A 25,587-nucleotide genomic window follows, 5' to 3' on the forward strand; every position below is an offset into this window, starting at 1 on the left:
ATTGTAAAATTTTCTGTTCCAGTTCTGTGGAAAATACCATTGGTGGATTCATAGGGATTGCATTGAATCTGTAGATTGCTCTGGGTAGTACAATCATTTTCAGAATATGGGTTCTTCCAGTCCAAAAAGATGGTATATCTTTGTGTCATCTTTGATTTCTTTCATAAGTATCTTAATAGTTTTCTGCATAGAGATCTTTTGCCTCTTTAAATAGGTTTTTCCTAGGTATTTTGTTCTTTTTGTTGCAATGATAAATGGAATTGTTTCCTTAATTTCTGTTTCCAGTCTTTCATTGTTAGTGTAGGAGTGCAAGACATTTCTGCTTATTAATCTTGTATCCTGCAACTTTACTGAATTCATTCATTAGCTGTAGTAGTTTTGTGGTAGCATTTTTAGAATTTTCCGTGTATACTATCATGTCCTCTGCAAACAGTGACAGTTTTACTTCTTTTCCAATTTGGATTCCATTGATTTCTTTTCCTTCTTTGATTGCCGTGGTTAAGACTTCCAAAACTATGTTGAATAGTAGCGAATGTGGCACCCTTGTCTTGTTCCTGATCTTAGAGAAATGCTTTGTTTTTCACCATTGAGGATGATGTTTGCTCTGGGTTTGTAATATAATATATGGCCTTTATTTATGTTGAGGTAGGTTCTCTCTATGCCTACCTTGTGGAGAGTTTTTTTTTTTATCATTAAATGGGTGTTGAATTTTGTTGAAAGCTTTGTATGCATCAGCTGAAATGAACATACAGTTTTTGTTCTTCAGTTTGTTAATATGGTCAATCACATTGATTTGTATATCTTGAAAAATCCTCACATCCCTGGGATAAATTCCACTTGATTATGGTAAATGATCCTTTTAATGTGTTGTTGAATTCTGTTTTCTAGTATTTTGTTGAGGATATTCGTGTCTATGTTTATCAGTAATATTGGCCTATAATTTTCTTTTTTTGTGATAGCTTTGTCTGGTTTTGGTATCAGGGTGATGATGGTGGCCTCCTAGAATGAGCTTGAGAATGTTCCTCCCCCTCTGCAGTTTTTTGGAAGAGTTTGAGAAGGATGGGTGTTAGCTTTTCTCTTAAGTATTTGATAGACTTTGCCTGCAAAGTCTTCTGGTCCTGGACATTTGTTTGTTGGAAGATTTTAATCACAGTTTTAGTTTTATTACTTGTGATTTATCTGCTCGTATTTTATATTTCTTCTTGATTTCGGTCTTGGAAGTTTGTACCTTTCTAAGAATTTGTCCATATTTTCGAGGTTGTTCACATGTATTAGTCTCTTATGATCCTTTGTATTTCAGTCGTAACTTTTCCTTTTTCACTTCTAATTTTATTGATTTGAGTCATCTCTCTTTTTTTCTTGATGAGTCTGACTAAAGGTTTATCAATTTTGGTCATCTTCTCAGAGAACCAGCTTTGCTATTGTCTTGTTTCTATTTCATTTATTTCTGCTCTGATCTTTATGGTTTCTCTCATTCTTCTAACTTTAAGTTTTATTTGTTATTTCTCTAGTTGCTTTAGGTGTAAGGTTAGATTGTTTATTTGAGACTTTTCTTATTTCTTGAGGTAGAATTGTATTGCTATTATATAAACTTTCCTTTTGGAACTGCTTTAGCTGCATCCCATAGGTTTTGGTTCATTGTGTTTTTTTGGTCATTTGTTTCTAGGCTTTTTTACATTTCCTCTTTTGATTTCTTCAGTGATCTCTGGGTTGTGTGTGTGTGTGTGTGTGTATGTTAGTCACTTAGTCATGTCTGACTCTTTGCGACCCCGTGGACTGTAGCCGGCCAGGCTGTTTTGTCCATGGGATTCTCCAGACAAGAATACTGGAGTGGATTTAGTAGCATATTGTTTAACCTCCATGTGTTTGTGTTTTTTACGGTCTTTTTTTCTCTGTAATTGGTTTCTAATCTCATAGCAGGGTGGTCAAAAATGATGCCTAATATGATTTCAATTCTCTTAAATTTACTGAGACTTGACTTGTGACCCAAGATGGGATCTGCCCTGGAGAATGTTCCATGTGCCCTTGGGAAGAAAGTGTATTTTGCTTCTTTCAGATGGAATGTCCTCTAAACATCAATTAAGTGTATCTGGTCTAATGTGTCTGTTAAAGCTTGTGTTTCCTTATTATTTCTTCCTGAATAGTCTATCCATTGGTATCAGTTCAGTTCAGTCACTCAGTCGTGTCCAGCTCTTTGTGACCCCATGGACTGCAGCACTCCTAGCTTCCCGGTCCATCATTAACTCCGGGAGCTTACTCAAACTCATGTCCATTAAGTCGATGATGCCATCCAACCATCTCATCCTCTGTCATCCCCTTCTCCCGCCTTCAATCTTTCCCAGCATCAGGGTCTTTTCTAGTGAGTCAGTTCTTCACATCAGATGGCCAAAGTATTGACGTTTCAGTTTCAGCATCAGTCCTTCCAATGAATGTTCAGGACTGATTTCCTTTAGGATTGACTGGTTGGATCTCCTTGCAGTCCCAGGGACTCTCAAGAGTCTTCTCCAACACCACAGTTCAAAAGCATCAATTCTTCGGCGCTCAGCTTTCTTTATAGTCCAACTCTCACATCCATACATGACTACTGGAAAAACCATAGCTTTGACTAGACTGACCTTTGTTGGCAAAGTAATGTCTCTGCTTTTTAATATGCTGTCTAGGTTGGTCATAGCTTTTCTTCCAAGGAGCAAGCATCTTTTAATTTCATGGCTTCAGTCACCATCTGCAGTGATTTTGGAGCCCTAAAAGATAAAGTCTGTCACTGTTTCCACTGTTTCCCCATCTATTTCCCATGAAGTGATGGGACCGGATGCCATGATCTTCGTTGTCTGAATGTTGAGCTTTAAGCCAGCTTTTTCACTCTCCTCTTTCACTTTCATCAAGAGGCTCTTTAGTTCTTCTTCACTTTCTGCCACAAGGGTGGTGTCATCTGCATATCTGAGGTTATTGATATTTCTCCTGGCAGTCTTGATTCCAGCTTGTGCTTCATCCAGCCCAGCGCTTCTCATGATGCATATAAGCTAAATAAGCAGAGTGACCATATACAGCCTTGACGTACTTCTTTCCCAATTTGGAACCAGTGTGTTGTTCTATGTCCAGTTTTAACTGTTGCTTCTTGACTTGCATACAGATTTCTCAGGGGACAGGTCAGGTGATTTGGTATTCCCATCTCTTTAAGAATTCCCCCAGTTTGTTGTGATCCACATAGTTTAAGGCTTTGGTGTAGCCGGTAAAGCAGAAGTAGATGTTTTTCTGGAACTCTTTTGCTTTTTCGAAGGCCCAGCAGATGTTGGCAATTTGATCTCTGGTTCCTCTGCCTTTTCTAAATCTAGCTTGAATGTCTGGAAGTTCACGGTTCACGTACTGTTGAAGCCTGGCTTGGAGGATTTTGAGCATTACTTTGCTAGTGTGTGAGATGAGTGCAGTTGTATCCTTTGGTATAAGTGGAGTGTTAAAATCTCCCAGTGTTACAGTATTACTGTTGATTTCCCCTTTTATGGCTCTTACTAGCATTTGCCTCTTGTATTGAGGTGCTCTCCTGTGTTGGGTACATCAATATTTATAGTTGTTTTATCTAATTGGATTGATGTTTTGATCATCATGTAGTGTCTTTCCTTGTCTCTGTAATAGTCTTTGTTTTAAAGTCTGTTTTATCTGACATGAGTGTTGCTATTCCAGCGTTCTTTTGATTTCCATTTGCATGAATTATCTTTTTCCATCCCCGTACTTTCAGTCTGTATGTGTCCCCAGGCCTGAAGTGGGTCTCTTGTACACAGCATATATATGAGTCTTGTTTTTGTGTCCATTCATCCAGTTTGTGCCTTTTGGTTGGAACATTTAACCCATTTACACTTAAGGTAGTTATCATTATGTATATTCCTGTTATTGGAGGAGGAAATGGCAACCCACTCCAGTCCTCTTTCCTGGAGAATTCCAGGAGCCTGGTGGACAGAGGAGCCTGGTAGGCTGCTGTCCATAGGGTCGCACAGAGTCGGACATGACTGAAGCGAATTTGCATGCATGCATTGGAGAAGGAAATGGCAACCCACTCCAGTATTCTTGCCTGGAGAATCCCAGGGACAGAGGAGCCTGGTGGACTGCCGTCTGTGGGGTCGCACGTAGTCAGACACGACTGAAGTGACTTAGCAGCAGCAGCAGCAGCATATTCCTATTATGATTTTGTTAATTGTTTTGGGTTTGTTTTTGTAGGTCTTTTTTTTTTTTCTTCTTGTCTTTCCCACCTGGAGAAGTCCTTTAGCATTTGTTGTAGACTACTGGTTTCTTATCTTTTGCTCTCTTGTCACCTTTGGCTTCAACCAACTCTGTTATGATCAGAATTTCTGATCTTAATGTACACGATTTCACAAGGTTATCCAGCTATTTTCAGCCTTGGCAACCCTTTTCTGGGCCTTTAGCCCCAATGTTGGGAAGAAAAGCCTCTATAAAGTATTAGGCTTTGAAGAGGGTGTTTGTCAGTTCTTATTTTTTGTGGTCAGATTCTCTTACCTTACCAAGCTGACTTTAGATAGTCTTCTAGATAAAAGTTTCTGATTTTGGCACTCACATAAAAACTTGGTTGCATTTGCTTTTCTCTGGGTAATTAGTTCATAATTTTGTTGTAAAATATCATATTGACTCAGATGGTAAAAGCATCAGCTTGCAATGCAGGAGACCCAGGTTCCATCCCTGGATTGGGAAGATCCCCTGAAGAAGGAAATGGCAACCCACTCCAGTACTCTTGCTTGGAAAATTCCATGGATGCAGGAACCTCGTAGGCTACAATCCATGGGGTCGCAAAGACTTGGACAAGACTGAGTGACTTCACTTCCACTTATCATGTATACCTGTGGCCAATTCATACTGATGTATGGCAAAATCCATCACAATATTTTAAAGTAATTATACTCCAGTTAAAATCAATGAATTAAACTGTGTAAAGTGAAAATTAAAGAGAAAAAAATAAATTGTGCTACTTGAATATTATTTCATTTGGCTCGACATGGGAAAATAGAGAATAGCTTATTTTTTTCTCTGCAAACTACTGTTCGTACAAGATCATTCTATAAAATGGTTATCTCCTGTAAAGATTAGACTTGACAGCAAAGTATAGTATAATTTACAAAGCCATCTATTTGATGAAAACTACTTGTTTCATCAAAACTGAAAGGGCTAAAGTGATACTGGTATATACAAGCACCATATTCTGGAGTTTATTGATTTTGGTATCAAGCCCAAGCATACAAGAAAAAAAAAATGAATTCAGTGAAATAGTGGTAAGTGAGTATTAACTTAATAAAAGTATAAAGCTTTTTCACTCTTTGGGTCTGAATATTAACTGTATTTTGACATAAAATTTTAAGGATTTATTTTTCTCTCAAATACCTAAATGCTATAGGTATTCATTGTATCCTGATGATTAATATGAAACTTTTTTTTCTCAATACCGTTACCTTCTATCCTTGTCTCCAGCTAGTTTTCATTTGATACAAGTAGCAGATGTTTGTTGTATATATGGGATAGCAATAATTACTAACATTAGATGTTAGTAAAAACATATGTTCATAAAAATCTGGAGAAATATAAAAAACACAAAGGTAATTAGTTTATAAGCTCATAACTTGAGGGTTGTTACACCATTGAGTTTGTAATTTAACATTTCTGTTTTTCCAATGCTTTAATAAATTGGATAAAATGAAATACCTATAAAAATAGGTTTTTAATAAATACCTATCACTGAAGTTAATGAGTTAAAGAAGGTTATGCATGTTTTTAAGCATAGTAAGCACGTTGCCAAACTGCTCTCTCAAATAGTTGTGTGGTTCCGTGTGCTTTCCCACTTACAGAGTATCAAGTGCTGTTGCTTGGCACCATTGCCAACTGAAAGTTATGATTTCTTAATCCTTCTTTTTAAAATTAAATATGCCTGTTAGTATGCTTGTTACAGTGTGATTCATCAGTTCAGTAAATATTTCCTGTCTGATAATGATAACACTCACATGTATGCCCAGGTCACCCAGTCTTCTGGTGTTATCTTTGTCCCTTAGAGTTTCCCTTGGATTCTCTTAAGATCACTTACTTAGTAGCAAAAGCCCTTTGGAAAAAAAACTCATTATACAAAATAAAATCAAAACTTTACTCTTTATCTTTTGTTTACAGCCTTCAAACGAGGACTTGTAGGTATACTGCTTTCAAGTTTGGTTTAATGGTAACCTTTAAAACAAGACCAGCATCTTTTTCTTTGGGATAGAAGAAGACCCTTTTTACATTTTGTACAGAAATGCATCATCTTCAGTTTTGTTCTGTAGGACCTCTTGAAGATAAAAAGCATGAATAATCACCTCCTCCTGGGGTTATTGTGGTATACTTTTTATGCTGGAAAATTGAAGTGTTTTTAATATATTAAACCTATTTCATTAAACAGCCATTTTGCTGGGTATGCATGGTTCACAAATCAAAAGGCCAAAAAGAATAGGTAGTGAAAAGAAATTGTCACTTTCATTTCCTAAGGGAAATCCTATTTATTCTTTTTTAATGTTTCTTTCTGGACCTATTTTAGCAAATATTGCATCCTGTTAAGGAAGCAGAAATAAACTGTTACAGAAGCACCTAAAGATCACCTTAAGGCTTGCTGATGAAGCAGTGGTTCATGCTTCTGAATATAATAAAATTAAACTGTTAGGAAGCAGACAGCTTATAAGAACTTTGAAATTTTTTTTGTTTTGTATGAGAGGAAATTTTGTTCCATCTAAGCCTTTTACTTTAGGAAAACTATCTTTTAGCTATATGTGGGGAAATTTGCTGATTGGTTATATATATTGAGTTGGTAAAGTATAAACTTAATGTTATAAGTTAAACATCCTTATCAGTTAACATTTAATTGAAATTATACATTTGTATGTTCAATTGCATCATTGTACTTTCTCATGACTCGTTTTTATGATGAGAGCAGAGCTGTTCTGTTGACTTTCTTGAGGTTGCATTGTCCTTCTTCCCCCTTGCCCAACACTTATTAGTTGATTTAACTTTAATACTGTGGGCCATCAATGAACGTAGATACAAGAGAATAATTACAAAATGTGTTTTTTCAACTTCAGTATTATAAAAATGATATTGATTAAGTGTATTGTAATGAATCCCATATGTGTCAGGAGCAAAATATCTTTTTTTTTCCCTTACTGAAGTTACTTGAATTTCTTTCACATCAAAACTTAACAGCAGTGATTTAAATCCTATTTATTATTTGACTCAGCCCTTTATGAAATAGAACCCCATCCCACTTGAGCCATAAAATGTGTTAAATTTAAGACTAATGCTGCTTTCTGCTTTTTGAATTTACATTTTGGCAGTAACTACCTTCTTTGTTCAGTGCTAGAAAAAAATGATCCAGGCTTAACCAAATAAGAAATCTGCCAAGTTCACAGATCAGTCAGTGAGAGAAGCCAGAATTAAATGAAAGTCTAGATATTGACTTTACTGAATATGCTAAGGGGAGATTCTGTGGCATTACAATTTCTCTGAGACTTAAATTCTTTTACTGTAATAGTTGTTCTTTGACGGTGATTGATGTGAGAAATTCAGGCTGTGGACCTTACCTCCCAGAATCTTCACAACTGGAATAAAGCCAGCTAAGAATCATGCATCCTGTCTGACCTCTTCTGTCTGGCCAGCAACTGGAACAGTTTGGACTTTGCCTTTTTTGTTTCAAACTTTTAAGAAACTCTAGTAGTGGATCTAGTATGTATTTTTAGTGGGGATAATGATGTTTTTAAAGAAACTTAACATCTGTTCATACACATACACGTAGACGCAATATTTTGAATAAATCAGTTTAATCAGACCATTGACTTTTTAAAGCAGATTAAAAACAGTATTGTCCTGAAACCCTGTGGTATTGATTATTATAAGAGATGGTTCCAGGTACCATTGGACAGAGGAGCTTGTCAGGCGACGTCCTTGGGATCACAAAAGAGTTGGATATGACTGAATAACAAACAGCAAAGAATAAAGCTCTAGGTACAAGTGCGTTATAAGTCTTAATAGAAAATGGAAGTTTGGTGTCGGGTGGCTGATTTTTAATAAGTCATATTTGTTTCTTATAATGCCGAAAAAGATCTCGAAGGAATAGACCAAACATTCTGAGGAGACAAGTGTAAGCATCATGAGGATATTTGTCATATTCTAGTCACTCACTAAGTATTTGTGGGATAGATGAATGGATGAATGAATGAGATTGGTTGAAATATTTATTGTAATAATAGTAATTATAATAGTAGCTAGCATTCATTGAGCTTTAGTAGGCACAGTGTTGGAGAAGGCGATGGCACCCCACTCCAGGACTCTTGCCTAGAAAATCCCACGGACCGAGGAACCTGGTAGGCTGCAGTCCATGGGGTCGCACAGAGTCGGACACGACTGAGTGACTTCACTTTCCCTTTTCACTTTCATGCATTGGAGAAGGAAATGGCAACCCACTCCATGCTCTTGCCTGGAGAATCCCACGGTCAGGGGAGCCTGGTGGGCTGCCGTCTGGGGGGTCACACAGAGTCGGACACGACTGAAGTGACTTAGCAGCAGCAGCAGGCACAGTATGCTAGGTATTTTGGCTGAATGACTTTTTGGTCCTCAAGGATGCAGGGAGATCAAACCAGTCAATCCTAAAGGAAATCAACCCTGATTAACTGGAAGGACTGATGCTGGAGCTGAAGCGCCAGTACTTTGGTTGCCTGATACTGGGAAAGATTTGAGTGTGGGAGGAGAAAGGGGCAACAGAGGATGAAATGATTGGATAGCATCACCAACTTAATGGACATGAGTTTGAGCAAACTCCGGGAGATAGTGAAGGACAGGGAAGCCTGGCTTGCTGCAGTTCATGGGGTCTCAGAATCAGACACTGAACAAAGGATGCTGTGAGATAGGTACTGAATGACTCATTTATCTTCACAGGAGAGGTGATGAATGAAAGTGAAAGTTGCTCAGTTGTGTCCGACTTTTTGTGACCCCATACCATGTAATTCTCTAGGCTGGAATACTGGAGTGGGTAGCCTTTCCCTTCTCCAGGGGATCTTCCCGATCCAGGAATCAACCGGGGTCTCCTGCATTGCAGGCGGATTCTTTACCATCTGAGCTATCAGGGAAGCCCAGGTAATAACCTGGGCATGATACAATAACCTGCCTACGGCCCCAGACCTGGCATTCAAATTTAATTTTGAATTCTAGTGCTCAGGCTTAACTATGCTGTATGATTTTCCAGTTTGTACAGACCAGAAACTCACATTTGTGTGTACTTACAAGAATTAAGTTTTAAGCTTTTACGAAAGTTTTCTCTCTCACTTGAGCATTATTTTTTTCCTGACAAAAATAAAGATTAGTTCTAGAGTTATTGTGTACTAGACAATAAGTGGAAGACAGCAGATCAAGGTTTGCACATTGGGGCTTCAGCTGGGCTTATGCAATAATAATTCACTATCTTAACTCTGTCTTACAGAGCATGTGATTCAAAGTGGGCTTCTGCTGCTGAAATGAGTTTTGTTTTTTACCTTTCTTAAAAAATACAATGTTCGGAATAGAATCAAAACTAAGGGTAGTGGTCAGAACCCAGCAGGTGCTTGTCTGCTTTTGTAGCAAGCAAGAGTTGGGGAAAGCTATGAATTTGATAGCTACACAGTTTAGAGCTCATATCTGTTGAGGTGCTGTTATATTTTGAGAGACTTCATTATCAGTGAGGTAAATTAGGAAGTGTTTGGTTATAAACTCTGAATGTTCCACTCCTGAAGTTGGGAGAGAACTGTACCTCCTAATGTTACAGGGCCTGTAAACCAGTGCTGTTGGAAGGTGTGAGGTGTGGTCCCTGACCTGTCTGTCCCTGGTCTGCCTGAGATAAGCATGGGATTGAGACTCGGTCTTTAGAAGCTTTGACAGCAGTTTAATATTGTTATGTAGCCAGGCTTGTGATCCCTGGGCTTGTATTCTCTTACGTCTGTTAAATTTGTTTTCTCTTTCTAGTAAATAATTTTTATTCTTTGACTGAAATTTTGGTCTGAGGTGGACTGGAGGAAAATGAATTCTTTGCCACTTGTAGTTTGAGAAGCACAGTTATAAATTAGTGACTTTTATACCTATTCTATATAATAGCATCTTCCTATAACCAGCATCTCAATAATATTGTAATTGCTAAATACCACTAGATTTACTTTTTATGATTCGATTCCATGGTAAACCATTTTAATGTCAGCATTTCTTGGTCTGTGAACTCTTAACAAGATGAACAAGTGGATTCACTGTTGACTCTAGGTGCACAACACAGGTTGCAACCTCTGAGCATTCTTTATGAGCTTAGCTTTGTAAAGGAAGGTTAAAAATGATCGATGGTGTAGTTCCAACAATTTGAAACTAGTTTGGTCCCGAATCATTTAAACTGGGCTTTCAACAGATCCTTTTTATGTGTATTACAAAGACAGTGGGAAACCTACTGCTTTTCCTAGGGAAGAGTTATTGTGATAAGTTTGTGCAAAGTTTGAATTGATATTTTGCTGATTTATAATTGGCTTAGGTTAGACTTCTCTTAAACAGATCTCTCTGCTTGTTGAAAACTGGTCTATATATCTAGAAGTTACCTCTTTCGTCTTGATAGCATGTACATATGGGTATTTTCTGGTAATTTGTATATGTGTGTGCAGCGACATCTGTGAATTGAGTTGGGGAGTAACTATATCAGCAAGAGATTAGAATTTAAAGTCAGCAGGTGCTCAGGCTTATAGTGTGTGGATTTTTCCTTTTGCTCCCTTTTTCAAAGCCACTTAACCATGCTTCATTCAGTTCATATATTTTTTTAATATACCCTAAAGAACATACTAAAATCAAGACATACCTTATGTCCATAGCATTCCATCAACTCAGTAGCACTGTCAAAAAAGGAAATTAAATCAGTTCTTTGTGCAACTCCATGCAGTAAATTGCAATGATTGCTATAGATTAAAATCTTTTCCCTTAATTATTTCTTTATTCGGTGTTTTCTGAATTAAAAACAAATACTTGCTTAGTACTAAGTAAGTAATTAGAACTAAATAAAATAAAAGTTCATAAAAGCTATGTCCTTCCACACCGTTGTTCATATAAACATAAATGCATAATGGTATATATATATAATACATTTTTAGTACTACTTAATTTTTAAAACTCTTTCTAACTTTTTGTATGTCTTGGGCCTCTGGGAATCTGGCAAATGCCATGGATCTTTTTTCCAAGAACATGCCCTTAGGTACATACACACAAAATATTGCATATGACTTTAAGAACTTCTTAGATCTCTTTTAGTTATTTGCAGCCTTCAGGTTTGAATGTTTGCTTTTAGTGTTTATGCACTTGGAGAAGTATACTTGTTAATGTAGAATTTTGGGTAGTGTGGATTTTAGACGTCTTTTTTTTTTTGATGGGGCATGTGTGCGTGTTTGTAAACACTTAAATATCCAATTTGTGGTGAATTAGTTTTTCCTAAACAGATATTTTTGGGTAACTGAAATAACATATTAATTACCTAATTAATCTTATTAAATTCTAAAATACTTTAAAGGAAAATGTCTAAATATTTACTTGGCTTCTAAAATAATACAGATTTATTTTGATTATTTAGACTTATTATAAACTTGAGCTTATATTTTATATGTGTATATATGTCAGAATGTAGCAGTGGTTCTTAATCTAATTTCTTGGACCTTCCTTGGGATCTTTGAACTCTGAAATTAAGAATAAAATTTGGAGTGGATACATACGAATTGTTTCTTCATCAAATAGGCTTTGTAAAAGTATGTCCAGTTTTTTAAAGTTAAGGTGTTATTTATACATGATAAAACTCACTCATTTTAAATTAATTTTTAATGTATTTATGTATGGCTTTGCTGGGTCTTTGATGCTGTGTGCAGGCTTTCTCTAGTCGTGGTGAGCAGGGGCTGCTCTTGTTTGCAGTGTGCGGGCTGCTCATTGTGGTGGCTTCTCTTGGTGTGGAGCAGGCTTCACTAGGTGTGGCACGTGGGCTCATTAGCTGTGATACATGGGCTTAGTGGCTCCCCGGTATGTGAAATCCTCCTGGACCAGGGCTTGAACCCGTGTTCCCTGCATTGGCAGTCAGATTCCTGTTTACTGTGTCACCAGGGAAGTCCAAACCCACTCATTTTAAATGTAAAGTTTGATGAACTTTAGTGTTAATAGTTGTAAATAAATTGTATTATGGGCACCACAGTTATACAGTTATTAGTGCCCCTTTGCTCTCAGTATCTTCCCACTCACCTTGGCCCCAAGGCAACCACTTGTCAGCTGTGGTTTTACCTTTTCTAGAGTTCCATATAGGGAGAAGGCAATGGCACCCAGCTCAAGTACTCTTGCCTGGAAAATCCCATGGATGGAGAAGCCTGGTAGGTTGCAGTCCATGGGGTCGCTGAGGGTCGGACACAACTGAGCAACTTCACTTTCACTTTTCACTTTCCTGCATTGGAGAAGGAAATGGCAACCCACTCCAGTGTTCTTGCCTGGAGAATCCCAGGGACGGCGGAGCCTGGTAGGCTGCCATCTATGGGTTGCACAGAGTTGGACACGACTGAAGCGACTTAGCAGCAGCAGCAGCAGCAGGATTCCACAGAATGGATATGCAGTTGTTAATCCATTTGTGTTTAGTAGACCTTTGGTTTGCCTCCAGGTTTTGGCTATTACAAATAGTACTGCTGTGAACATTTGTGAGCATATCTTTGTGTGAATATTTTTTATTTTTCTTGGGTAAATTCTGAGGAGTCAGAATTTGGGTTATATAGTAAGTTTATATTTAATATTAAGATACCGCAATTACTGTTTTCTTCCTTCCCACCAACAATTTTTAGGGAGCTCTAGCTTTTTGGAAAGATCTCAGTTTCCACTTTTCTGAGTCAAACAAGGCCAACACCCCATTTCCTGACCCAGGACTGAAACTGGGCTGCAACCCAGCTCCTTGCTCTCGGGGATTGTATCTAAGTGTGATGTACCTATGGATATTGCTGTATTAACTCAGAGAGTTAATGCTCTGGTTTGTGAGTTCTCTCTTCTAGCTTGGTTGGCTAGTTAAGCTTTTCAGAAACGCAGTTTATTTCACATTTCTACCTGCACACAGGATAGAGAAGGTTGAGGTACTTCATAGGCCTGAAAGTTCCAGAGACAGTTCTTAAATTGCTTCTTAACTCTGAACTTCAAATTGCCTCTTTCATTAGAGGAATCTTGGGTGGTAACTTCATAGACATATATTTATCAAGTAAAATAACCTTGACACTGCTCTTAGAAATACTGCTGATTATAAAAGTCATGGCAAACCTTTTCTGAAAGGATTTTATTAATATATTGACTCATAATTCATCAACAAAAACGATGTGAAATTATTAGTTTTGACATATGCAGTAGTATCTGTGTCTGCCAGCAGATTGGGTTTCTTACTGGTGTAACAGTACTTTTAGCAGAAGCCTGAGAGTGTATTCCTGCTGCCCTCCTGTTCGTCTATCTTTAGGCCCTTTTGTACCCTTAAAATACAACTTGTATATTTTATGAAAAGCAAATATTAGTATTCTTTGAAACTAGTATTTTTTTTAATCTCAGTTTTATTTATTTATTTTACTTTACAATATTGTATTGGTTTTGCTGTACATTGACGTGAATCCGCCATGAGTGTACATGTGTTCCCTATCCTGAACCCCTCTCCCACCTCCATCCCCATCCCATCCCTCTGAGTCATCCCAGTGCACCTGGACTGGCGATTCGTTTCACATGTGATAATTTACATGTTTCAATGCCATTCTCCCATATCATCCCGCCATCGCCTTCTCCCACAGAGTCCAAAAGATTGTTCTATACATCTGTGTCTCTTTTGCTAAACTAGTATTTAAAATCATAGTTAACACATACTCTCTTCACTCAGGTCTTCACAGGGCTGAGTGCTTATTCATCAGCCCTCGGCGGAGGTGTCATCTGAGAGAGGCCTTTACCAGATCGCCCCAGCTTAACAGCACATTTCTCTGTCTTTTTCTTAGTGCTTTAAACGATCTATAAGCACATTAACTTTCTTAATTTTCATTTTAAAATAGTGGTTCTTAAAGTGTGAACCCCCAGCACTCTCTGAGGTTTAAACTATTTTTGTAATAATGAGTAAACATTATTCATCTTTTTTACTCTCATTCTTTCATGAATGTCTAATGCAGGTTTTCAGATGCTCCATTGTGTGTTATATAAGAGATTGAATGCAGAAGCAGAATGAGAAATCCAGTTGTCTTTTATTAAAGTAGACATTAATAGAATTTACAAAACTATGAACAATGTCATTCTTTTATCCTGATTAAAATTTCTTTTTGAAAAGGTAAATGGTTTACAGAAGTGTGAAAATGTCGTAATTTAAGTTAGTGTCTGATGCATTTTTTTAAGTGAATAAAGTATTTTGAACATTTTTTTGGTTTGAATTTCAGTATGAAATATCAATGTAAAAGTTCTTTGAGGTCCACAATAATTTTTGAGTGTTAAAAGGGCCCTTTGACCAAAAAATTTGAGAACTGGTGTTCTTAAAAGTCCCATGGAAGTAAAGACCTTATGTATTTGATTTGGTTTCATATTCATAGGACCTGGCAGAGGTAAAACTGGCCTGTGGAAATCACTGAAGTATCTGGGTGAACAGATTATGAATGAATGAAAGAAAATGACAGTTGTAGAATTCTGGTGATTCTCTGCAGGGCTTTCAAGTTTTTCTATAGTAACTGGTTTTTGTAGACATCATATTTGATAGAAAATTACTCCAGTTCATCAGAAAGCATAATCTTTATTTTGGCCAGGTTTAATTGTTCCCTGATATGGAACTGAAAGTTTTTGATGTGATTTTGGTTAGAGATTCTGTTAAATGTTCCTTTTCTAGGAAGGATGGAAGATTTTACCCATCATGCTTATTAACTAACTCAAAGTTTAAGTTGATTGACTTCTAGTATAATTTATTTGGATATTTTAGATTGTTATTTATATTTTATCTTATAAAATACTTTCTGTATTTTATAATAAATACAGAATACTTTATAATAAAAATATTTTCTGTTATGGAAGTTAAATCCTTTGTTGCTTTTAGCCTTTGGACAAAGTTAGGTTTTCATTTTTTTTTTAATGCCAGACACTTAAATAGTATTTTGTTCATTTTAGATTACAGATAGTCTGTTTTGCTTTTTCAGATTGCCCACACTGAATAATAAATGATAGTAAGGAAAAAAAAATTTATTCCTTACAGGTATTTTCAGCAGACAGGAAATCTGTTTACTGTCCTGCAAGTTGGAATTCTTTACTAAGATTTGCCCATCCTGAGAAGATGCAGACTTCAGAAAGCTAGGAGATAGTTCTAAAGACTGCTGACCTATTCCAAGAACAACACTGATTGTGTAGGTCACATCAGGGAAGTTATTTATAAGCATTTAGACCCAGAATATGACAGTGTTAGGGAGGTGTAGAAGAATTTGGTAATTTCAGATTCCGCTGGTTAGTTTGTTTCTGCCCCTTAGGGCATAATTTATAGAAGACTTTTCATTTACCCACTGATAAAAAGGATAAAGTAACCTGGCCGGCACAAGTTCATAAGTAGTTGTAGATTAGGGGGTCAAGCTATAAAGAATAAGTCTTAACTCTGATAGGGCACTTGGGTGCTTCTCAGTTGGACTGCTCACTTTATCTTTCCTCTCATTTCTTTACTGTGGAGATCCTTCCAATTAGGGCTTAAGTTTCTCTTTATGCTTTTGTAAATAAAAGGTTCATTCTTGGATCTGTATTTCTCAGTGTACCCAGTTTTTAGCAACACAAGGAGTCTTAAACAAAGAAGGAGACTTGTGGTTTAGTCATTTGAGTTCATTGCAATCACCTGAGGTGTTAGAACAGAAACAAAGGCTGGTCCATGCTACCTCATTAAAAATTAGAATGAAGTAGGATGTTAGGCGGAGAAGGCAATGGCACCCCACACCAGTACTCTTGCCTGGCAAATCCCATGGACGGGGGAGCCTGGTGGGCTGCCGTCTCTGGGGTCTCACAGAGTCGGACATGACTGAAGCAACTTAGCAGCAGCAGCAGGATGTTAGAATCACCTGGAGAATATGAAAATGAAAATAGAAACCCCCCCCCCCAAAAAAAAGAAATCCCACATCCCCCCAAACCCTAAAATACAGGATAAGGAGCCCCAGGCCAGGTTAATTACCTCTGATTTTCAGAGATTGGGTTTCAGGCATCTGTATTTTTTAAAATACTGATGGCTATAATATGTCACCAGAGTAAAGACCTCTCTTCACTTATTAAAAAAAACTCCCCTGGTCATTTTGATAAGCTAGGAACAAATGATATAGAGCTCCTGAGCATGTGGGATCATTTGTGACACTTATAAACAAAATAGAGGAGTATGCTTTTGTTTGGAGAGCTATTAAACTCCCATGTATCTTGTTTTTAAGAATAGGGAGCATGACATCAATAAGCAGGGTTAATTAAAAGTCTGTCAGCACTGTTCTGTGGACAGAAGCATATGAGTGGTTAGGGGGAGAGAAAATGAAAGGCCAGTAAGCAGGACTAGAGCAGGACTTGTGTGGTGGAACATTCCCATCTTGTGGCTTAGTGAGGACAGTGCCGCTGAAGTACAGAGCTGAACCTCACTTAGTTATGGAAGGATTTACACAACCAGTGGCAGTTGTTCATGCTATCAGACGTCTCGTGATTAGGGCACAAAAAATGTGACCACCAGCACCATTCCGTCAGTCTTTTTGCTGCCTGTCCCTGTAAACCCTTCACTGAACTTTTTTACTCCATGTAGTAACCCTGTTTCTACAACTTTGTTATGGAGACTTCTTCTGGAGCTGTTGCCACCACATTCTGTTTCAGCTCTGTTACAAAAAACCTATTTGAAGCCTCAAGTTACTCAGTTATTGTGAAGTAATTAAATATACCTTGGTGTCGGAAGTCAGATCTCACCTCCCTGCTATAATAAATCTATGTCAGATTATCTGTTTCCTCTTCTGTAAAATGGGACTATAATATTACTGACTCTTTAGAGGGATTGTGAGGATTTAATGAGTAACTGCATTTGAGGCACTTAGTGGAGTGCTTTTGACAAAAGTGATTGACCGGTATTTACCATTCATTCCTTTAGCAAATACATTTTGAGTATCTAGACCATGAGCAGTACATGGATTCTGTCTTACTCATAAATACCGATAATCTATGGAATGTTTTTCTAGATACAGTAAGTTCTTCATTATTTGTATAGAGTAGCAGAAGCCTATGTGTCTATGGGTTGCTTCTGCTCAAGAATTTCCTTCTGACATCTAAATGTCCTCTGAAGTTTGTAATGCAATTCCACTACTTTTTTTTGAACTAAAGAATTGAGATGTTAGTGTGTATGCGGGAAATAGGAAGGCTATAAAATGTCAAAATGAAGAATGAGTTTGCTTAGTTTTGTTAAAAGTTTTTTGTTTTCTGAATGCTTTATTATATTCGACTTTATTAAATTGGCAAGATCATAAATGTTAGAGTTGGAAATTATTTTAATGATCACCAGGACTTTCCTATGGCTTTCTGTTTTGGTCACCCAGAAATGCTAGAGAGAATTCATCCTTAAAATGGATACCCTGTTTCCTGAAACTCACCTGTGGTCCTTACTTTGCTTTTCAAAGTAAGACACATCCTCTGCTGCCTCACTGTTTGGACAGTGCTCTTTGTGATTGTCCCCAGCCTGTAGAGAGAGTTTAATTCATTGAACTGGTTCTCATCACAGGGTTTTAAACTTTCTCTCTTATTATTAGTCCTTTAGGGGGTACACTTATTCATGTTGATTGTCTTTAGCCAATGAAGTTAAACCACTGCTTTTTCCATTACTCAGGTGAATACTGTTACTGGTAACTTTTCTCTTGGTCATTGTAGAGAACTGGCTGTAGCAGGTCAGTGATGCAGGAAAGAGCGGGATGATAATTTCTCTTACTTGGAGGACTGCGCTTCTGTGGATACTGTATACATTGCACTGATTCTTGGGGCAGGCATACCAGGCTGCCGTGCTGTTCCATTACTTTGCTCTCAACCCCTTCCCAGTTTACTTTGTTTACAGTAAGACGGTGTTTCAGTATAAGCTATTTTTGAACTATGCGAATTCATTTTTAAAGATAATAATTGTTTTTTCTCACTTCTCTTTTCTTTATAAAGGGAAATAAAGTTATTTTGGTCAGGCTTTTGGTGAAATTGTGCTGGGCCCTAGTCATCAGTACTCCGTTTCCCACATGTAGGAATCAGCTGTTAGGAATCAGTTGGTGCAGAGATATACACTGAGCTCAGATATCTTCTAGCATCTCTCATTTACTTTGATTTCAGCTGTGGTTCATTAATAGGGTTCAGTATTCAGGAAACTAGGTAACCTGGGCAAGCCGATAGGTGTGTTTGTAATAACTCTTTATCAGTTTTGTTTAGCCCTTCTTAGTCACCGATGTTTCTTTTATTTTTTAATTGTGAAAATGGTTGTTGTTGGTAGAGTTAAGTTGAATGGGAATTAAACAGTTTTCTTTTTATTGATAAAGTCAATAATATTGATTATTGAGCATTATTTCAGGGCAGATCCTGTGTGACATCTTTACTGTACAGTTTTCTCATTTTTAATAGTCTTAAGTAATGCTGTGAAACAGTTCCATTTTGCAAGTCAGAAATCTAGGACTTGGGAAGATTAAATAGTTTTCCCAAGGTCACAGCTAATAAATGCTAGAGCTGGAAACCATTCTTCCTCTTCCTGCATGACCCCTAGAGCCTATTTTTGTGCCTTTCAAGAAACGGAGAGGTCTTTTATACAGAAATGTGTAAGGCTTATGCACGTTCTCCACTTCACAGTGTTGAAGGTCTGCCAGTCTAGTTGGTGTCCTTCTGTGTTGAGCTCTTCCCTGCTGACTGCTTGCTGTTCTTAGGTCTGGATCTTAAACTGGTGTAAAGTCTTTCTGAGTCCATTCATCACAGAGTCTTTGCTTCATATCTGTTCCTAACTCATGGTTTTAATAATTAAGCTGCTGATATGAGAATCATCTTGTTAAAATATGCCTGTAAGCTTTGGAGTTTAAATCTTGGTTCTACCATTTCCTGGATGTGTGATCTTTAGCCATTTACTCAACTTTTCTTTGCTTCAGCTTTCTTATTTGTAAAATGAGTATAATATAGTGCTTTCTCCTAAGGTAGTTACAAGGATTACATGATTGATAATATAGGTATAATAATTAGAATACTGCCTGGTACATGATGTTCAATAATTGTAACCTGTATTATTAACTGGTTACTGATGATTTATTTCTATCAATAATATACTTGTTTTAAGTTAAACACTAATCAGTAAAACTCTAATTCCCATTTTGTTATTAGACTTATTTTTCCCTCTGATAGCTTTCCACTGTATTTTAGACTGTATTACCCTTTAGTCTCAGGCCATATCCTTGTACTGAATAATACAGACTACTACTGTTAATACTACTATGTGCCAAGCACTGTTCAAAGCCCATTAATATATTAAGAGACTCATGTTGTAGGAATTATTATTGATTATGACTGTTACTGTGAACTTTTAATTGCCTATTCAGTCATGCAGTGTACCTCTTCATTTTAATGGGAATATTAAAGGAGAGAGTAAATAGAAGAGCTGGCTATTCCATTAGAGGTTATTTGGTATATCCTTATTGTTGAGAAAAATTAGGTAGTGCTGGTGCCTGGGCTGTCGTTATGCTCTCTGTTACCAAGCAAGTTCTTGGATACATGTTCCTGTTGTTGCTTCATCTGATTAATGAGATGCTCTGTCCAGGAACCGTCTTGAGGTGTTGAGAGTATGTCAGAGGGTTCTGTATTTAGATGTTCAGATAATTGATATCTTTATCTCTGTGTCTTACTGATATTTTTATCTTTTGTGACAGGATATTGCTGTTAACAAAGGTTAACGGGGTCACTTTCTCTGTAATAGTCTCAGGTTGAAGTGGTAATGTTAGATTCAACTGAAGGAATTCTTGGATGCCAGACCTTTATGCATCTTTGACTTAAAGGTTGTGAGTGTTCTACATGGACTTTTTTAGAATATAATTTTATTTGCTTATTTTTAATTTATTTTTGGCTGTGCTGGGTCTTTGTTGCTGCACGGACCCTTCTCTATTGTGGTGAGTGGGAGTTACTCTCTAGTTGTGGTATGGGAGCTTCTCATCGCAGTGGCTTCTTCTGTTGCAGAGTACAGGCTTTAGGGCACGCAGGCTTCAGTAGTTGTGGCTCTCCAGCTTAGTTGCTCCATGGCATGTGGGCTCTTTCTGGATCAGGGATCGAACCTGGGTCTCCTGCATAGGCAGGCAGATTCTTTACCACTGAACCACCAGGGAAGTCCACATGGACATTTTTGACACATCTTCAAATTCTAAGAGTTTCAGGTGTACATTTAGACTATGTAAGATTTTTTTTATGTAAGGGTAAAGGAAATGGTTTGTAAGAAATTTGGTCAGTTCTGTCATATAACTGTGGGTTCATCAGTATAGTTTTATTTTGTCTTTGAAATAAAGGAAGTGTAAACTATAAGAGTGCTATTTAAACTTCTATTTTTTTCTTTTAGGTGGTATTAAAGATTATCAAACATTACCAGGAAGAAGGACAAGGAACTGAGGTGGTTCAAGGAGTGCTTTTGGGCCTTGTTGTAGAAGATCGACTTGAGATTACCAACTGTTTTCCTTTCCCTCAGCACACTGAAGATGATGCTGACTTTGATGAAGGTAAGGGTACTCACACAAATGGTTATTGATCCAGTGTTCACCATAACCTTTCATAATTGTTACCAGGAGTTCGTCAGAGTAACCTAGTTCTCAGTCTCTTGAAAAAGATTCTACAGATTCTCTGAAATGAAGTTATATTATCAAAAACTTGATTAGTTTGGCCTTTAGTTATTCGGGATTTGTGATTCTGATAATTTGGATAGGAGCTGTGCTGATTTCTCATTGTGAAAGCAGCTTACCAATTACAGTCTGAAGGACAGAAATCGTCGCTTTGTCCCACACCCATTTCCTTCTGTAGTTTTTTGACTTACTGTTTAAGAGATGAGTTGTCTACTTGAGAAAGAAGATACTCCTTAAGCATTTCAGAATGTTTGTGCTGCAGGTGTAATTGCTTTGTTAGCAAAGGCCAATAGTAGTTAAAAAGATCCTACCAAAGGCCAAGGTCAGCATCCTAAAGGATTTTTTTTTTTAATCTAGTTGAAAATTAGATTGTCTGAATTCTCACATTCTTGTCAGCATTTGTTGTCTTGTTGATGATGGCCATTCCGACAGGTGTGAGGCAGTCTCTCATTGTGGTTTTGATTTACATTTTCTTAATATTAGTGACGTTGAGCCCCTCTTCATATGCTTGTTGGCTGCTTTTATGTCTTCTTTAGAAGGTGAAATGTCTTTTCAAGTCCTTTGCTAATTTCTTGGGTTTTGTTGAAGGAGTTCTTTATATATTCTGCATATTTACTCCATATGGTTTGCAGGTATTATCTTTCACACTTTTGGTGTTTCTTTTGTTGCACAGAAGCTTTAATATAATTCAGCTTGTCTATTTTTGCTTTTGTTTCCTATACTTATGGTGTAATCTCCAAGAAATCATTGCCAAGACCAGTATTTTGAAGGTTCTAGTATTACAAAGCTTCTTCCATATGTTTTCTTCTAGGAATTATATGCTAGTGCTGTACTCTTTTGATTATTGTTGCTTTGTAATATGTTTTGGAATCAAGAAGTGTGAGTCTCCAAATTTGTTTTTCTTTCTCAACATTATTTTGGCTATTAGGGTCCTTTGAGATTCCATAAGAATTTTAAATAGTTTTTTTCCTATTTCTGCAAGAAAAAAAAAGAAATGCCATTGGTATTTTGATAGGGATTGTATTGAATCTGTAGATCACATCGGGTATTATGGACAGCGTAACGGTATTAAATCTTCCAGTTCATGAATACTTGATGGATGTCTTTTCCTTTTGTTTTGTCTTTCAGCACTGTTTTGTAATTTCCAGCATACACGTGTTTTGCTGCATTGGTTAAGTTTGTTCCTAAGTATATTATTCTTTTTGATGCTATTGTAAATGTGATTGTTTTTTAAATTCCTTTCATTCATTGATCACTTTTAACTTTGGTAAAATGTTATCTCATTTGACTTCATGTCCTCATAGTACCTTGAACGTGTAGTAACACAAAGTATATTCTTAATGAGATTGATACCTTGATATTGCAGTTTGGTCTGCACATCTTTTTTTAATTGAAGTAGTACTTTTAGAAACTAACCAAGGCTGTTTTATTCTAGGCACTTAAGTATTTGAATTTTTTAAAAAACTTTTTTTTTCATCTTAAGCCAGCCAGAGTCTCCCTGTTTCATTTGAACGGCTATAATATGCCTATTAAATGTGTGTAAAACACAAGATTATGGTTGGGATTTCTCTTCAGTCTATTCTGGCAGTATTTGGATATCTCTATTCCCAAAGAGTCGGACACGACTGAGTGACTGAACTGAACTGAACTGATAGGCTTCTTAGTTAGGCTTCTTTAGTTTTGACAGATATTTTTAATCCTTTATTAATAGATTTCAGGAACTAAAAAGCCTCTTGATGAAAGTGAAAGAAGAGAGTGAAAAAGTTGGCTTAAAGCTCAACATTCAGAAAACTAAGATCATGGCATCTGGTCCCCTCACTTCATGGGCAGTAGATGGGGAAACAGTGTCAGACTTTATTTTTCTGGGCTCCAAAATCACTGCAGATGGTGACTGCAGCCATGAAATTAAAAGACGCTTACTCCTTGGAAGGAAAGTTATGACCAACCTAGACAGCATATTCAAAAGCAGAGACGTTACTTTGCCAACAAAGTCCGTCCAGTCAAGGCTATGGTTTTTCTTGTGGTCATGTGTGAATGTGAGAATTGGACTGTGAAGAAAGCTGAGTGCTGAAGAATTGATGCTTTTGAACTGTGGTGCTGGAGAAGACTCTTGCAAGTCCCTTGGACTACAAGGAGATCCAACCAGTCCATCCTAAAGGAGACCAGTCCTGGGTGTTCATTGGAAGGACTGATGCTGAGGCTGAAACTCCAATACTTTGGCCAGCTGAAGCGAAGAGTTGACTCATTGGAAAAGACCCTAATGCTGGGAGGGATTGGGGGCAGGAGGGGAAGGGGACGACAGAGGATGAGGTGGCTGGATGGCATCACCGACTCAATGCACATGAGTTTGGGTGAACTCCGGGAGTTGGTGATGGACAGGGAGGCCTGGCGTGTTGTGATTCATGGGGTCGCAAAGAGTGTCGGCCATGACTGAGCGACTGAACTGATTCCCATATTCACCACCCTATCTAGAGATGCACAGTTATAATTCAGTAATAACTATTTTAGATTGGAAGACCATGGCTTGCTAGCATACTTTCTTTGATTTATAAGTGAGCCTAAGAGGTTCATTTGAAGTGAATTATTCAGTTTCTCTGTTAGTGGCACAGTTGGAAGCAGAATCCATTCCTGGATAGTTTACATTGTCTCGTGGTTTTCTCAAATAGTTAATTTTGTTTTATAAAATCCTCAGTTTATTTGTTAATGAATTCTTGGCTGCACTGGGTCTTCATTGCTGTGTGTGAGCTTTCTCTAGTTACACAGAGTGGTTGTAGTGCGCAGGCTGCTCATTGTGGTGGCTTCTCTTGTTGCAGAGCATGGGTTCTAGAGCACAGGCTCAGTGGTTGCGACCCCGTGGCATGTGGAATCTTACCAGACCAGGGATTGTACCTGTGTTCCCTGCATTGGCAGGCGAATTCTTAACCCCTGGACCACTAGGGAAGTCCTAAAATACTTAATTTGAAATGTGAGCAAGAAATAATGTTTAGTGCAATTATGGTAGATGAACCGACCAAAGATCTTGATCATTGGATGCTAACTTCTCTTATGGACTTGAGATAATTGGCCTGTGTGCCTTTTCATTAACATATGCTTTAAGAAGCTCATTTAAAAATAACACTGAGGTAGCAACAGACTTCAATTTAGCATTAAATAATAAAAAATACTACAGGACATTGTTTGCTGTGTATTAAATGTGCATTTTCCATAATCATTTACTCTGCATAGTTGAAGGCTTTATTCATTCCATTTTCCAGGGGAGGAAAGCTAATTTGGAAACTAGTAGGACTTGCCATTTTTCTTATATATGTGAAAAATCTAAGGCAGTGCCCAGTATTTCTTCTTGAGTTTTAGATTCTCTCATTTAATCTGTTTATTTATCTTAATGAACATTAGTATGCAGTCACCATTAGATTTTTATCAAACTTGATAAAGGCTAATTTTTTCCGTTACAGTTGTGCATGTTTATTGTTTTAAATCATGCTAAAGGCCTATTGTTTTGCTTACTGCTTTTCTGTTGCTTTATGGTTGCTAAAACTAATGTTTGTTCAGGGAAGGATCTTTTGCTCTGACTTTCACCCTAAGGAAGTAAAGCACTCACCAAACATTTAATAATTTTAGTGATTACATATTTTGAATTGCGTTGTTGTGTGTTTTTTTTTGTTTTTTGTTTTTTTGTTTTTTTGGTTTGTTATTGTGCCCAGTGTAAACTAGAGATTCTGTGATCTGTGGGCCTGCTTTTTGTATATGAAATTTTTTTTGAAATTTTTATTTTGTATTGGACTATAGCCAACAGAGGATGAAAAGTCTGGATGGTATCACGGACTCGATGGACGTGAGTCTGAGTGAACTCTGGGGGTTGGTGATGGACAGGGAAGCCTGGCGTGCTGCGATTCATGGGGTCGCAAAGAGTCGGACACGACTGAGCGACTGAACTGAACTGAACTGATAGCCGATTAACAATGTTGTAGTAGTTTCAAGGGGACAGTAGATGGACTCAGCCATACATATACATGTATTCATTCTCCCCCAGACTCCCCTGCCATCCCGGTTGTAATGTTTCTTTGGAACACTGCCGTGCCCATTCACTTGTGTATTTTCTGTGGCTGTGTTCCTGCTACAGCGGCTTAGTTGAGTAGTTGTGACAGAGATCATACGGGTACCTGGCCTGAATTTTTTTTTTTTTACTGTCTAGTTCTTTAAGAAAAACTGACCATTTCTTTTTTATATATATCTTTTTCTTATTCTTTTCCCACTCATAAAGTTAGATAGTTCTTTTTATCATGAATTGATGGCTTTTTGTTTATTTCTTTTAGATGTTGCCCTTGACGCTGACAATCAGTCTAGACTGTTTGTGGGCACAATAATGAAAATGCTGGTATTATCGGGTATTTTGCTGGTGCACCTAGAAATATCAGAATGGTAGTTTTGCTTTAATTTTACTGCATTTTTCCTTTAAAAAAAAAAAAAAAAACCACACATTGAATTACTGATATTTGGGAGAACTGTTTGTAGATAATGGACTTCCTTGATGACTCAATGGTAAAGAATTTGCATGCAATGCAGGAGACACAGGGAACGCTGTTTTGATCCCTGCATAGGGAAGATCCCCTGGAGGAGGAAGTGGCAACCCACTTCCGTGTTCTTGCTTAAAAAATCCTGTGGACAGAGGAAGCTGGCGGGTTACAGTCCGTGGGGT

General features: G+C 37.4%; 1 protein-coding gene across 1 annotated transcript in view; it reads left to right on the forward strand.

Annotated features, from left to right (window-relative positions):
* The window catches only part of EIF3H (eukaryotic translation initiation factor 3 subunit H), a 97,252-nt gene that overhangs the window by 9,288 nt on the left and 62,377 nt on the right, over positions 1 to 25,587 (forward strand). Inside the window, exon 2 of the mRNA XM_027561283.1 lies at positions 20,615 to 20,771. Coding sequence (XP_027417084.1) covers positions 20,615 to 20,771 — 157 coding nt within the window. The remainder of the gene's footprint in view (positions 1 to 20,614; positions 20,772 to 25,587) is intronic.

This window comes from Bos indicus x Bos taurus, chromosome 14, assembly GCF_003369695.1.
Source record: "Bos indicus x Bos taurus breed Angus x Brahman F1 hybrid chromosome 14, Bos_hybrid_MaternalHap_v2.0, whole genome shotgun sequence".
NCBI lineage: Eukaryota > Metazoa > Chordata > Mammalia > Artiodactyla > Bovidae > Bos > Bos indicus x Bos taurus.